At 40.9% G+C, this 13,674-nt stretch overlaps 1 protein-coding gene across 1 annotated transcript; it reads left to right on the top strand.

Annotated features, from left to right (window-relative positions):
* The first annotated feature begins 12,195 nt into the window (after window positions 1–12,195).
* LOC136864944 (cytochrome c oxidase assembly factor 4 homolog, mitochondrial) lies at window positions 12,196–12,546 on the top strand. Its single transcript, XM_067142353.2, has one exon. The coding sequence runs from the start codon at window positions 12,309–12,311 to the stop codon at window positions 12,477–12,479; it is 171 nt and encodes a 56-aa protein (XP_066998454.1). The 5' UTR covers window positions 12,196–12,308; the 3' UTR covers window positions 12,480–12,546.
* Window positions 12,547–13,674: the final 1,128 nt, after the last annotated feature.

Genomic DNA, 13,674 nt, shown 5'->3' on the forward strand with positions numbered 1-13,674 from the left:
TCTAGCTGAAGAGGGCAGCACGGTGCTCTCTGGATTAAAGATGGCTGCTGTCGAAAAAAAGCATTTTTCAAATTATCCGCCACCACAATTCAAAGGGAAGTAGCTAAAGAGGGCAGCACTGTGCTCTATAGATTAAAGATGGCGGATGGCAGCTGTCCAAAAAGCACGTAGATTTGTTTGCCGATTCAAACCTCGCGCTAGTGAGGTTAAGTTGGTAGCACTAAGGTTTAGGCCCGCCAAGATTGCAGCACTGCCGATGACAGGTGGCGAATTTGCAGCTACTGCGATAAAGAGGGCAGCACGGTGCTCTGTAGTTTAAGGATGGCGGATGACAGTTGTCGAAAAAGCACGTGGCTGTCAAAAAAGCACGTGGATTTTGTTTATGTCGCGCTAGTTAGGTTAAGTTGGTACTACTGAGGTTTAGGCCCGTCAAGATGGCAGTACTGAGGTTAGCAATGCGTTGTTGTCTGTCAAAAAGCACGTGGCTGTCAATAAACACGTGGATTTGTTTACCTCACGCTAGTTAGGTTAAGTTGGTACCACTGAGGTTTATGCCCGTCAAGATGGCGTACTGAAGTTAGCGATGCGTTGTTGTCTGTCAAAAAGCACGTGGCTGTCAAAACACACGTGGCTTTGTTTACCTCACGCTAGTTAGGTTAAGTTGGTACCACTGAGGTTTAGCCCTATTCAAGATGGCAGCTGTGAGGTTAGCGATGCGTTGTTGTCGATGACAGCTGTCAAAAAGCACGTGGCTTTGTTTACAAATTCAAAACTCGCGCCAAAATTCATATTTCCCGCGGGAGGCGGAGGGGCCCCTGGGAGCCCGGACGAGGAGGCGGCGCCCGAACCATCCAATTATACTACTCTCGTCGCTCAGCGCTCATCACTCCTGTGTCTTCACACAGGAAGCTGAGAGATGCAAAACAAACCCATACATTTCAATAGTAGCGTTCATGCCGGCAGTTCACTCATCCCTCTTCTCTCCGCTCCTCCCTCAAGAATCAAATCGGTTTGATTTAGGAGCGATGTGCTTCTTGAGCGCTGTTCTGTGATTGGTTGGCTCAAGGCCACGGCCGCCTACTCATAATATTATCGGCCTGCGTTCACTGAAGGTAAAATATCCATGTTGAATATTATCTTTATACTCGGTAAATTTAATCTTTCGATGAAGTACAGATTGCTTTATTGAAGTGGAGAATAATATTATATTACTACTGCTTACGTTATTGTAATGGCCAGTTCTTCTTCAATGCAAGTATGACTGACATGAATGACATGATAGCTGCTGTACTTCCATGGTTTTATATTGCCTTCAATTCCTTTCAGCAAATATTGAAATGTCTGCATTCTTCTTCTTCTTTTTCTACCGCCTTTTTGCCACACATTGTGGGGCCGCGGATGCGAACCGTATCACACGTGTTGACTGACGCTGTTTTACGGATGGATGCCTTTCCTGACGTCAACCTTATGTGGAGGGATGTAATTACTATTGCGTGTTTCGGTGGTAGTTTGTAGTATGGTGTGTTGCCTGAGTATGAAGAGGAGAGTGTTGGAACAAACCTAAATAACCAGTCCCCGAGCCAGAAGAATTAATGTTGCCAATAAAATCTCCGACCCGGCCGGGAATCGAACCCGGGATTCACTGAACCGAAGGGATCAACATTGGCCATTCAGCCAAGGAGTCGTATACTGAAATGTCTGCATTGACATTCTTCAATAGTCGTGACATTTCTGTGGGTCTTTCTTCACTTCTTGGTATAAATGATGGAATTCACCCAATCTCTGCCTTCCCTTATTAATTGAATGTGGGCTGTATCTTCTGTCAGAACTTGAAATCAAGTACAGTTTGCTTGCTATCATAGTCCGACTCGTTGGCTGAACGGTCAGCGTACTGGCCTTCGGTTCAGAGGGTCCCGGGTTCGATTCCCGGCCGGGTCGGGGATTCTAACCTTAATTGGTTAATTCCAATGGCACGGGGGCTGTGTATATGTGTTGTCTTCATCATAATTTCATCCTCATCACGACGCGCAGGTAGCCTAAGGGTGTCAAATAGAAAGACCTGCACCTGGCGAGCCGAACCCTTCCTGGGATATCCCGGCACTAAAAGCCATACGACATTTATTTTATTATTGCTATGTTCATCATCACTTCTGCTGCTATACTTAACTATTATGTATGCTATTTTGCTTTACGTCGCACCGACACAGATAGGTCTTATGGCGACGATGGGATGGGAGAGACCTAGGAACGGGAAGGAAGCGTCCGTGGCCTTAATTAAGGTACAGCCCCAGCATTTGCCTGGTGTGAAAATGGGAAACCGCGGAAAACCATCTTCAGGGCTGCCGACAGTGGGATTTGAACCCACTATCTCCCGGATGCAAGCTCACAGCTGCGCACTCCTAACCGCACGGTCAACTCGCCCAGTACTATTATGTATACAGAGGAGTATGAACATTTTCACGAAACAAAATTACATTTAAAGAACACAACCCTATCTTCTCGTGAATGCTGCACAATCATAACTGGATGGAAAACTTTTCCTCATTAATGAAGAAAGAGCGAGGGTCTCCTACCCGGTATGTGCGCCTTTGAATGATGAGTGATGAGTGAAGAGCACTGCTATGAGCACTGAGCGAGGAGTAATCCACTCGGCGTGTTCGTACCCTTACATTTACTTACTCTTGAGAAAACGATCAAGTCTAAACATACACAACTGTAATGGCGTCATCGCTGCAACACGTGCACACTCTAGCCTTCGCGATGCATGTTTAAACTTGTTCGATAAAGCTATGCTTTGACAGACAAGGAGGAGGAAGAGGAGGAAGTGGAGGAGGAGGAGAAGGAGGAGGAGGAGGAGAAGGAGGAGGCCATAACAGCCGCCGCCATCTTGCGTAGTAGCCTCTAAGCGCTATCGTGTGTAATTAGCGTCGGGATAGGCATGTTGTTGTAAACTAAGGATAGCCCCCTTCAAGATGGTAGATGAGAGGTTAGGTTCGCGAATGCACTAAAGTTTTACTGTTTAATGAAGACAGCTAACGGAATTTTACAAAATGCCCGCCACCACATTTCAAAGGTAGTAGCTAAAGATGACAGCACGGTGCTCTGTTGATTAAAGATGACACCTTGTCAAAAAGTATGTAGAAAATGCCGCCACCACATTTCAAAGGTAACGGCTAAATATGGCAGCACGATTCTCTGTTGTTTAAAGATGGCAGCTTTCCAAAATAGCATGTGGAATTTGAAATTGTCCTCCACCGCATACATAACAGCAGCCGCTACCTTGTGCAGTAGCTTCTAAGCTAGCTTTCCTCATAAGAGCAGCCGCCATCTTGCGCAAGCATCCCTAGGGTGTCTCATAAGAGCAGCAGCCATTTTGTGCGAGCACCCCTAGGCCGTCTCATAAGAAGCTATGGATAGTCGCCATCTTGTAAAATTAGATAGCCGCCATCTTGCGCAAGCGTCCCTAGGGTGTCTCCTAAGAGCAGCAGCCATCTTACTCAAGCACCCTTAAGCCGTCTCATAGGGAGCTGTGTATAGCCCCCATCTTGTAGTATTAGATAGCCGCCATCTTGCGCAAGCATCCCTTGGGCGTCTCATAAGAGCCTATGTATAGTAGCCATCTTGTAACTGCCATCTTGCGCAAGCACCCTTAAGGCGTCTCATAAGGAGCCATGTATAGCCGCCATCTTGTAGAATTAGATAGTCGCCACCTTGCGCAAGCGTCCCTAGGGAGTCTCACAAGAGTCTATGTATAGCAGCCATCTTGCTGCCACCATCTGGCGCAAGCACCCTTAAGGCGTCTCGTAAGGAGCTGTGTAGTATATAGCCGCCATCTTGTGCAATTGGTGCCGGAAAGGGCATCCGGGCGTAAAACTGAGGTTAGGCCTCACCATGAGGTAAGACAAGCTCTCTTACGCGTAAAAAGTTAGGTTAAGCCCCTCCAAGATGGCGGACGTGAGGTTAGGCTCGCGCTCTTAGCCAGCGCAGTCAATGTGGCGGAGGCCTCTCCCGAGAGCGTGTGGAGGTGGAGGCGGTGAAGGCCTCTGCGGAGGGGCCTGCTTCGGTGGCGGCGCAGGAGGCCTCTGCAGAGGGGCCTGCGGCGGTGGTGGCGGTGGAGCTCTCTCCCGATATCCTGCGTTGGCGGTGGCGGTGGAGGCCTCTGTGGAGGGGGCTGCGGTGGCGGTGGTGGCGGTGGAGCACTCTCCCGATATCCTGCGTTGGCGGTGGCGGTGGCGGTGGTGGCCGCTGCGGAGGGCCGGAGGTGGAGGTGGTTCCAGAACTGTCCACTTTCGACAATTTTTACACCACCATTTCTTTGTTGCCAACCAGACTTGACTGAAACATATACTGATTATATAGAGAAGCATACACCGCTTTCTGTAACATACAACGTTGTTTGTTCATATGATTCGTCATTATCAATTTTTAAGATGTATCGTGGAGAAAATTGTACTAAATGGCTGTTAAATGAATTTCAAGTGTTAGCACATTGCGTTCATTTTCTTATATCACATCCCGTTCCAATTCATATGACATTGGATGATATGATTATGCGTGATGATTCAGACGAATGTCACATCTCTAAACAGCCTACTACAATCCCAGAGATTAAGGTTAGACATCATTGCCACTTTACTGAAAAATATCGTGGACCTGCACATCATTCATACAGCATTTTTTATCGTGTTCCTAAATTTATTCCTTGTTTTTTCATAACTTGTCAGGCTACGAGAGCCACTTCATTGTTCGAGAGTTTGCACAATTAAAATACACAACGTTCACTGTCATTGCACAAAATCATTCAGTCATCGCATAGGCGAATTTAGCATTCGCTTTCTAGATTCCTATAAATGTATACACTTGTAAATGGACTTTCAAGCGAGGACTTTAAATACATTTATGAATATTTTCCAGATCCGGAGAAATTTAAACTTTATACAATAAAAGGTAATCTGCCATGTGACTGTATTGAAAGCTTTCAAACGTTAGAGGAAACAAAATTACCTCTTCAGTCTGCATTTACTAGTGTATTAAATGCGTGAATGTACTAACCATCACTAAGGTCTTCCTCATATGATAAGCATACAATTTCGATTTCAGATGAAGACTTTATGCATGCATGTAATGAGTGGTCAGCATTTCATATAAAGTCACTTGATGAATATGCTGACTTGTATTTAAAAGTAGACACACTTTTACTCTGTGATGTGTTTGAAAAGTTCCGTGAAATGTGTTTAACTATTTATGGATTACACCCTTGCTATTACTACACGGGATACGGTGCTAAAGTATACAGGTGTTAAACTTGATCTTCTTACTTATGTTCATATGCTTTTGTTTTTTTGAACGCGGAATTCGCGGTGGACTTGTTTCACTTGTTAACAGACATGCGATTGCAAATAATCCATACCTCAAGAATTATGATTCAGAGAAAGAAGATTCTTATCTTAAGAATTTTGATGTAAATAATCTGTATGGTTATGCAATGTCTCAGGCATTACCATATAAAGATTTTGTGTGGCCAACAGAAACTGAAATTGAATATTTCGATATTTTTCTATCTGCTAAATATCGTAATTGCGGTTTCGTGTTAGAGGTTACACTTGCATACCCTTCTAATCCGCATAATTCACATTCTGACCTTCTTTTTTGCGTTGAAAAATGAGTCCGCCTGATAATACACCAAAGCATGTTAAACTGCTAGCTACTCTTTTTCCAAAAAATACGGTATGTTATTCACATACATTGTTTGTGTAATGTCTAGAATACGGCTTAAAATTAGAAGATATTCATCGTATTATCGCGTTTAAGCAGGAAGCATGGCTAAAACCGTACATGGATTTAAATACAGAGCATCGTCAACGTGCTACATCAACATTTGGGAGTACGTTTTTCAAACTGTTGAATAACTGAATCTATGGAAAATGTATGGAAAATATACGCAAACATCGCGACATTCATTTAACTAATCAATGGGATAGACGGTATGGGGCACGCAAGTACATGTCATTGATCGTGACGTTATTACTGTTGAAATGGAAAGAACTGAGATAGTTTATGCGAATCCAATTTATTTGGAAATGGTCATACTACATTTTTCAAAACTAAAAGTGTATGATTTTCATTATGGATTTGCAAATCAGTAGTTTTCCATTCTTTCACTTTTGCATATGGATACAGATAGTTTTATTTATCATATTCGGAATACAAACGTCTACGATGTAATGCGAAACCATTCTGAATACACTTTGACACTTCTTCCTTTTCACCATGTAATCAATTTGACATTAAGCCACTTAACAAGAAAGTCATAGGTCTTATGAAAGATGAATGTTGTCTGAATATTATGACAGAGTTTATTGGTTTAGCACCAAAAATATGTGCATATGAGACTGAAAATTCCCAATCTGTGGAAAAGTCAAAAGGCGTACATTCAAGCGTAGTTAGCAATTTACATGTTCAACACTATCGCAATGTACTAGCATATAAAAATGCTGCTCTTTGTACGCAGAAAAGAATACAAATACACAGATATCATGTTTTTACAAATGAGCAGAATGAATGTTTATTAATTCTATTTGATGCTAAACGTGTGTGGAATAGTGATTCTCTTACTGGTGTACCATGAGGGTACATTAACAACATATAGCTGTTTGTTATGCCATGATTTCATGTGTAAATAATATTCATAATACTTTTAATATTGTAAATGATATAAATATGTGTAGAAAGGGGACAGTTTATCTACAAAATATTATTACATCGTCATTTATTTAAAATGCTGTTTTTTTCTATATTCAAGATGTATAATATCAATTACATATTCAAAATGAAACATTATGTATATTTTCAAAAATATAATAAATATGTTAAATCTCTTCAGAAATGTTCTAAATCACTAATAATGATAATAATACAAGAATGCTATAATGTTTATTTATACCATATTAGTTTAACTCGAAATATTAAAAAAATCACTACTAATAATAATGTCAACAATGATAATGATGATAAACAATACAAAAATGGCATATTGTTTTATTTGACTAAAATAGATTATCATCACATACCTATTCCTCTTCCTTTGTCCATTTATTTATGATTTTTAGAACAAAAACATGTTGTGAATGTGTAAAAAGTATTACCTTCTCCTTACCGCATCCTCCTCTTCTTTTATAGATCGAAAAGGAAAAATGGTATATTGATTAGTTTTACTAAATTAGATTATCATCACACACATCTATTCGTCTTCCTTTGTTGATTTGTTTATGATTTTTATAACCAAACCTGTTATGAATATGTAAAGAATTGAAAACGTTCGCGCAGCTGTGAGCTTGCTTTCGGTGTATACTGGCTTTGAACCACGCTGTCGACAGCCCTGATGATGTTTTTCCTTGGTTACCCATTTTATCACCAGGGAAATTATTGGGCTGTACCTTAATTAACTCTACGGTCGCTTCCTTCCCACTTCTAGTCCTTTCCTAACCCTTTATCGCCATACGACCTATATATGTCGGAGCAACGTAAAGCAAATTGAAAAAAAAGGAGTGGGAGACAGAAGTGACAACGGAGGGTGAGAGAAGCAGAGAGGGAACAAGTAGATTATAGTTAGGCTCAGTTTATAACAATTAGACGAAGCTACATAGCTCGTTGCCGAGGAACATTATCACTTTACGGAGGTTTGAGCCGTAACGGTCTGAAGATGCATAAAGTAAACCCCTATCCTCATCCCGATATGGTGGACCCCTAATGGAGGTAAGGTGCATGTATCATTTCAACCATATACCAGCCCTCCTCCAGGCAGTACCGAGAATCATAACGCGGGTCCCCGAAGACGGCAGCTAATAACACTAGCCGTTACGCTACGGTGGAAAGTAAGCTTCTAACCAACTATGTTCGAGATACTTTATTGCAATCGCCATGAGTTCGACTGCCGGTCCTGTTGAAAATTAGAAACTGTTTCTAGGTTTAGACTAAGGTGAAGAGGACTGAGAATGAAAGTGATTGGCAGGCTTTAGGCTTCTCTCTTAAACTACCGCCCATCTGCAAACTGGCTGTAATTCTTAACAATACAGGCACGTCAGTCACTCAGGATGTTAGACACAGAAAATATTACTATTATGTACCAAGTTCTTTACAAGAAACACCAATGGAACGCGCTTGATTTTTTGAAATTGTGAACCTGGTAACAGGAGCTCTCAGGAAGAACGGTGCAATGTTCTCAGAACTATACAGACGTCACCTTGGTGATAAACAAGCTAGAATTGCGCCGTTTGGGAGCCAGACAGTCCCGACACGCTGATTACAAGTTTCATCTTCGCTCTGGTCAGTTCTCAGAAGTAATGCAATCACCCAAAGACCTCTTTGTTACTCAAGAAGTAAGCGGTAAATTGATAGTCTTAAATTGGAATGGTATCTTTATTTCATATGTTTAACAGGTGAAGTGTTTAAAATAGTGACGGGCCAAGGTACGTTGCGTTCGTGACGCCACGCACCTTCCTGCTACAACAGCAACAGTGACGACTTTCCTCCGCAAGTGGCGCATAGGTTGGTGACCACGGGACCGCCAGATGAGTATGGCAGTGCGCAAGTCTCCTCACTTCTGTACCTCCTATCTGACCTCTCTTTGCCAATTAATGATCTCTTCCGACCGTAGCGATATTAGGTTTGGGGGGCGTAATGAGTTTTTAATTGTCGTGCCCTTCGTGATGGCCTGATTGTCCTTTCAGGACAGTAAATGTAATTAAAACCCATTGGGCAGCGTCTGCCTTATCATCTCTCTGTCTGCAGCAGTAGCATCAAAAACACTGACCGAGCACCTTACACTCTAGTCCGGGGCACCCCTTTTCCCTTAGGATGTGAAGCTGGCCTTAAAGGCGGATGAACACAAGACGTCAACGGCATTCGAATAGGGAAGGCAACGTGAAACCCCTCCATTAAATATTTTAGCACTTTCAACACTATGCCCGTACGGAATACGGGCGCACTGCTTTCCTGGTTGTGGACGGCGTGATTTCCGCGCGTGTTTATAGGCAGCTGCACGTATCCCATACGGTTCCCGTCCCTTGTTTCGAGGTAGTAGTGTCCACTAGAATGCAGCAGCTATCGGGAATTTCTAACCTAAACGATAAAAAGGATAATTTATGCTTACCGCGATCTCTAGCGAAGCACTCGATGTGCCGAGTGCTGAGCGAGCCAAATCATTCGCGTTGTGAGCTGTGTTACTGAACAAACATGTCCTCAAGCCGGCTCAGTGATATCTTGGATATTATATAGGAAGCAGCGGGTTCAGAAATAGATGTAATTGATAAAGACTCTGCTTACGAACCAGATAGCATATCATGTGACTCTTCGGGTAAGATTTTTATTCGTTCCGTAAATTTAGAAAGCAAGGTTTTTTAGGTGCATTGCGTTACTCCTAATACAAACAATAGCCATACTCCAGAAATTCGGGCTTACTTTATTGTTTAGACGAAGAGACGCAAGTTGATCATTCATCTGTGCCGCGAAAAGAAAAGTAGATGTTAGTGCAAGGTTGGACTGTGCATAGCCCAATGTGTTCAGGTATACTATACCAAAATAAACTGTTCCTAAATATGTAAATACTTATTTCAAATGTAATTGTGTTCATCTGTGGCTTAATGAGCCACATTAAATGGTCCATATTGATTCCTTGAGCGCGCTTATTGGTAAAAATTGAATGTAAAAGTTTGTTCTCGTATATTTTCTCTATGTTTTTCATAAGAATAGTAATATTAAAATATTTTAGATATGTACTTGCTGATTAACATCTTCGTTTCGGTTGGCTGACAACTTCATATGATACAAAAATCAGGTATTTACTATGTTACGCTGTTGTTTAATAATGTACTTAAAATTCAGGGAAGAGACCCAGTTCATTACCAGGGTCCATGTTAAAATATGGTAGTGTTGAAAGTGTTAGTGATATATCCCGTCGGGAATATAATAGCGCAAGGGAAGACAATAGTAACCACTACTGATCATCGAACTCTGGAACACGAGATCCGACAGAGGAAATAACAGGGCTTGCCAGATCGTCATCCAGCATAATCCCTGTAACAAGGAAAAGGAAGAAGAAAGTAGTCATGAATATAGGGGCATAATGTAAGGACTTTAACGAAAAGAAGAAAACTGAAGAAGCTAAAACAGTGAATGTCGCACAGTGATATAGATGAGGAAAAGGAGAATTCTACAATGACGTCTTTAGAGTAGTTCGTAGTGAAAGTGAAAATAATGTTAAGAATGGTAAGGCTGTTACATTAAAAGCGATATGCCCAATGCAAGTATGTACAGGCCTCCCAGAGTCTGCTGATGGTGAAAACGAATATCACTTCTAATGACCTCGTTATCGTACAAGACTTACTTCCCAACATCAAGCTAAAGGGAAGAAAAAGTAGAGGAATTATATTTGTAAAAACAAAAGTTATCATTTCTGACTAAAAACAGAGATAATTTTATTTCATTGGGAAATTTTAATGCTTTAATACGTTCCCAAATTAATAGAAACGTAGCTTGAAAGTTTGGCTTGGGAGAGATAATTGAAAGGTGAGAACGGCTGATCAAATTCTGTGAGCAGCAGGAAATGATAATCTTATGCCTACATTATTAAAAGTATATTTCAGAAAATGGTACGCTTAAGACATACCTGGAGGAGAAAATTGATTCTAAATTACTAAATCATAGTCAAACAACGGTTTAGAAATCAAATGTTGTCTAGCCGTAGGTACCCAGTTCCTGATCTACGTAGTAGTCATAAATTAGTCCTAGAATATTGAAATGGCGTATGGGTTTTAGTGCTGGGAGTGTCCGAGGAAAAGTTTGACTCTCCAGGTGCCCGTAGGTCGCCTGCGCGTCGTGATGAGGATGAAATGATGATGAAGACGACACATACACCCAGTCCAAGTGCCAACGGAATTAACCAATGATGATTAAAATTTCAGACCCTGCCGGGAATCGAACCCAGGGCCCCTGGGACCGAAGTCCATTACGCTAACCATTTAGGCACGACAAGTCCTAGCAAAGTGCTATATCAGATTTAAGAGACTGGAAGGTTCTATGAACAAAAGGATGGATATATAAGGCTTGGAGGATAAAGTAATGAACAAGTTCTATAAGAAAACGTCAAACGAGATCGCAACAAGAGAGGGGATTTAATATGGGATGGCAGTAAGGCAAATAGGAACTAATGGGATTAGCTAGCGAAGTACTAGAAATGAGAAAACTGAAACCCAGAAAGCTAACTATGACCGAAAATATTCTAAACCTTAGACCTACAGAATCTGGGAACGAGCTGAAAGCAAGAAACAGTAAGGCAGTATAACAGAAGGCGAAAAACCAGACAGTAGATAAATGAAACATGGGCAAAGGCACGTACGAAAGCACTCCAATCTTATACGAAAGTGGGAAGGCAAAACCTAGGGTATCGTAAAACTGCAATCTTGGAATATTATTCAGAAGTAACGTCCACGATGATAAAGGATAAAGGTGGATAAATTATCAGTCGACAGTGAAGAAGTGTGTAATCGCTAGATAAGGGCTGTATATTGGTAAATAAATAAGGAACAACACAGGAGAAGAGCTCCTCCAATGCCCAAAAGAGAGTTTGAAACTGGACTAGCAACAGGTAAAGCTACAAGTGTTGATAACGTACTGGAAGAATTTCTAAAAGGAATTGGCGATGAAATCGAGCATCAAATATTTAAAAGAGTAAACGATCGCTATGAAAAAGGAGAGCTTCCTCATTGCTTTAGATAAAGTAGAACTGTCATTATGACAAATGAGGTATAACTTTGTAAAATGAGGACTTAGAGCAATACCCTTTTAATTATAATCTTCCAAAACATTGCTATATATAACACATAAGGCCTGCTTGGCCTCCGGGTTGGCGTTAGGCTTTTTTTCTGCATTGGTGATCAAGAAACGGAGGATAGTTCCATTGTACTTGAAGTACTTTGCACAATCTGTGCAAAAGAATGGCGGAGCTAAACTGGTATTAGTTACCCGCTCAGATCTTGGAGTGGGAAAGCGCAAGTTGGCATCTCAGTGTTCTCATGCTGCTGTTTGTTGTTACAAGGATGCGGTTACTGTATGTACTGAAGTATTAGCTGTTTGGGAAATGCTAGGGCAACCAAAGATTTTGAAGGTGAGAAAGGAATGCTTTCTCAAGCTCAATAAGCGAGAAAGTAAGGTTAAATCCATTTTGTTTGGTTAGGTTACTGTACCTAGCATACGAATAGACAGTTACACGATATTAATACATGCACAAATAGAAATTTGAATATCCAAAGATGCGCCTAGAAGCAAAAAAACCTGAAATGAGTGATGACGATGAAGATCCTGTTGAGAAAATATTAAAGAATACAGGATGCATCGAGCTTCATTACAAGGTGCAGGAATGCATTGCCGAAACTCAAGATTGGAGAAAATGCCAGAATCAAGTGAAAGAATTCCGTATGTGAATGGAGACCTACAAAAGAAGTTTAAAACTGGGTGATCAGTAGGCTGACTTCATCAAGTACCGGTATGTTGGCAGGAAGAACGTGTGTCAGAGGAGGCAGAGGAACCTGCTTTACGATTTTGGCTTTACGATTGATATTGGAAAGAAGATTAGAGATGAATAGGAAGTGTATCTAATATTTATTGATCTGTAAAAGTTCTTCGATGCTGTCAATCAATCAATCAATCAATCAATCAATCAATCAATCAATCATTGATCTACATTTTGGTCCACTGCCCAGGTGGCAGATTCCCTGTCAGTTGTTCACCTAGAGATTTCTTAAATTATTTCAGAGAACATCGAATTTTCTGTTGCTTTACGTCGCACCGACACAAATACGTCTCATGGCGATGATGGGACAGGAAAGGGCTAGGAGTGGGAAGGAAGCTGTCGTGGCCTTACTTAAGGTACATTCCCAGCATTTGCCTGGTGTGAAAATTGGAAACCACGATAAACCATCTTCAGGGCTTCCGACAGTGGGGTTCGAAACCACCAACGCCCGAATAGTGATACTGGCCGCACTTAATAATAATAATAATAATAATAATAATAATAATAATAATAATAATAATTTATACATTTTAAAAATCGAACTTACTTCTTCAGATTAATGTAGAAAATCAAGCAGCAAGTTTTTTAATAATAAAAGTAGACAGCAGATAATGATGACAAATATTTTGATGTTTTTCTAAAAGGAAAATTCGTAAATATAAATATTTCGTTTTACTTTTTAAATATATATTCATTTTTACAAACAGTACACACGTGTGCTTACCTTGGTTCAACATGTTGCGAAAGCTGCTTCGTTGAAAGTCAGAGACGGGGAGAATTGATTGTTCGCTTATTTATCCACTATCGATCAAAGTTTTTTATCTGTCAGCATTTTTTATAAAACGATGAGCACATTCGATTGCGGTCTTCCTCCACTTTTACACCCGCGCAGGTATTACATAAATTTTGTTCACTGCTGTTAACGATTAAACAATAATAATTATTGAAATTTATGATAAAAGATGCATTGATACACGTAGCATGTGTCTATGCGTAACTGTTCACGGAAAAATATCTTCACAACTGATGACTAGCATTTGAATTGTATGAAAATGTAAAACCACGGAAAACCATTTTCAGTAAACGACAGATAAGTACATTGGTGT

This window comes from Anabrus simplex, chromosome 2 (assembly GCF_040414725.1).
Source record: "Anabrus simplex isolate iqAnaSimp1 chromosome 2, ASM4041472v1, whole genome shotgun sequence".
NCBI classification, from domain to species: Eukaryota; Metazoa; Arthropoda; class Insecta; order Orthoptera; family Tettigoniidae; genus Anabrus; species Anabrus simplex.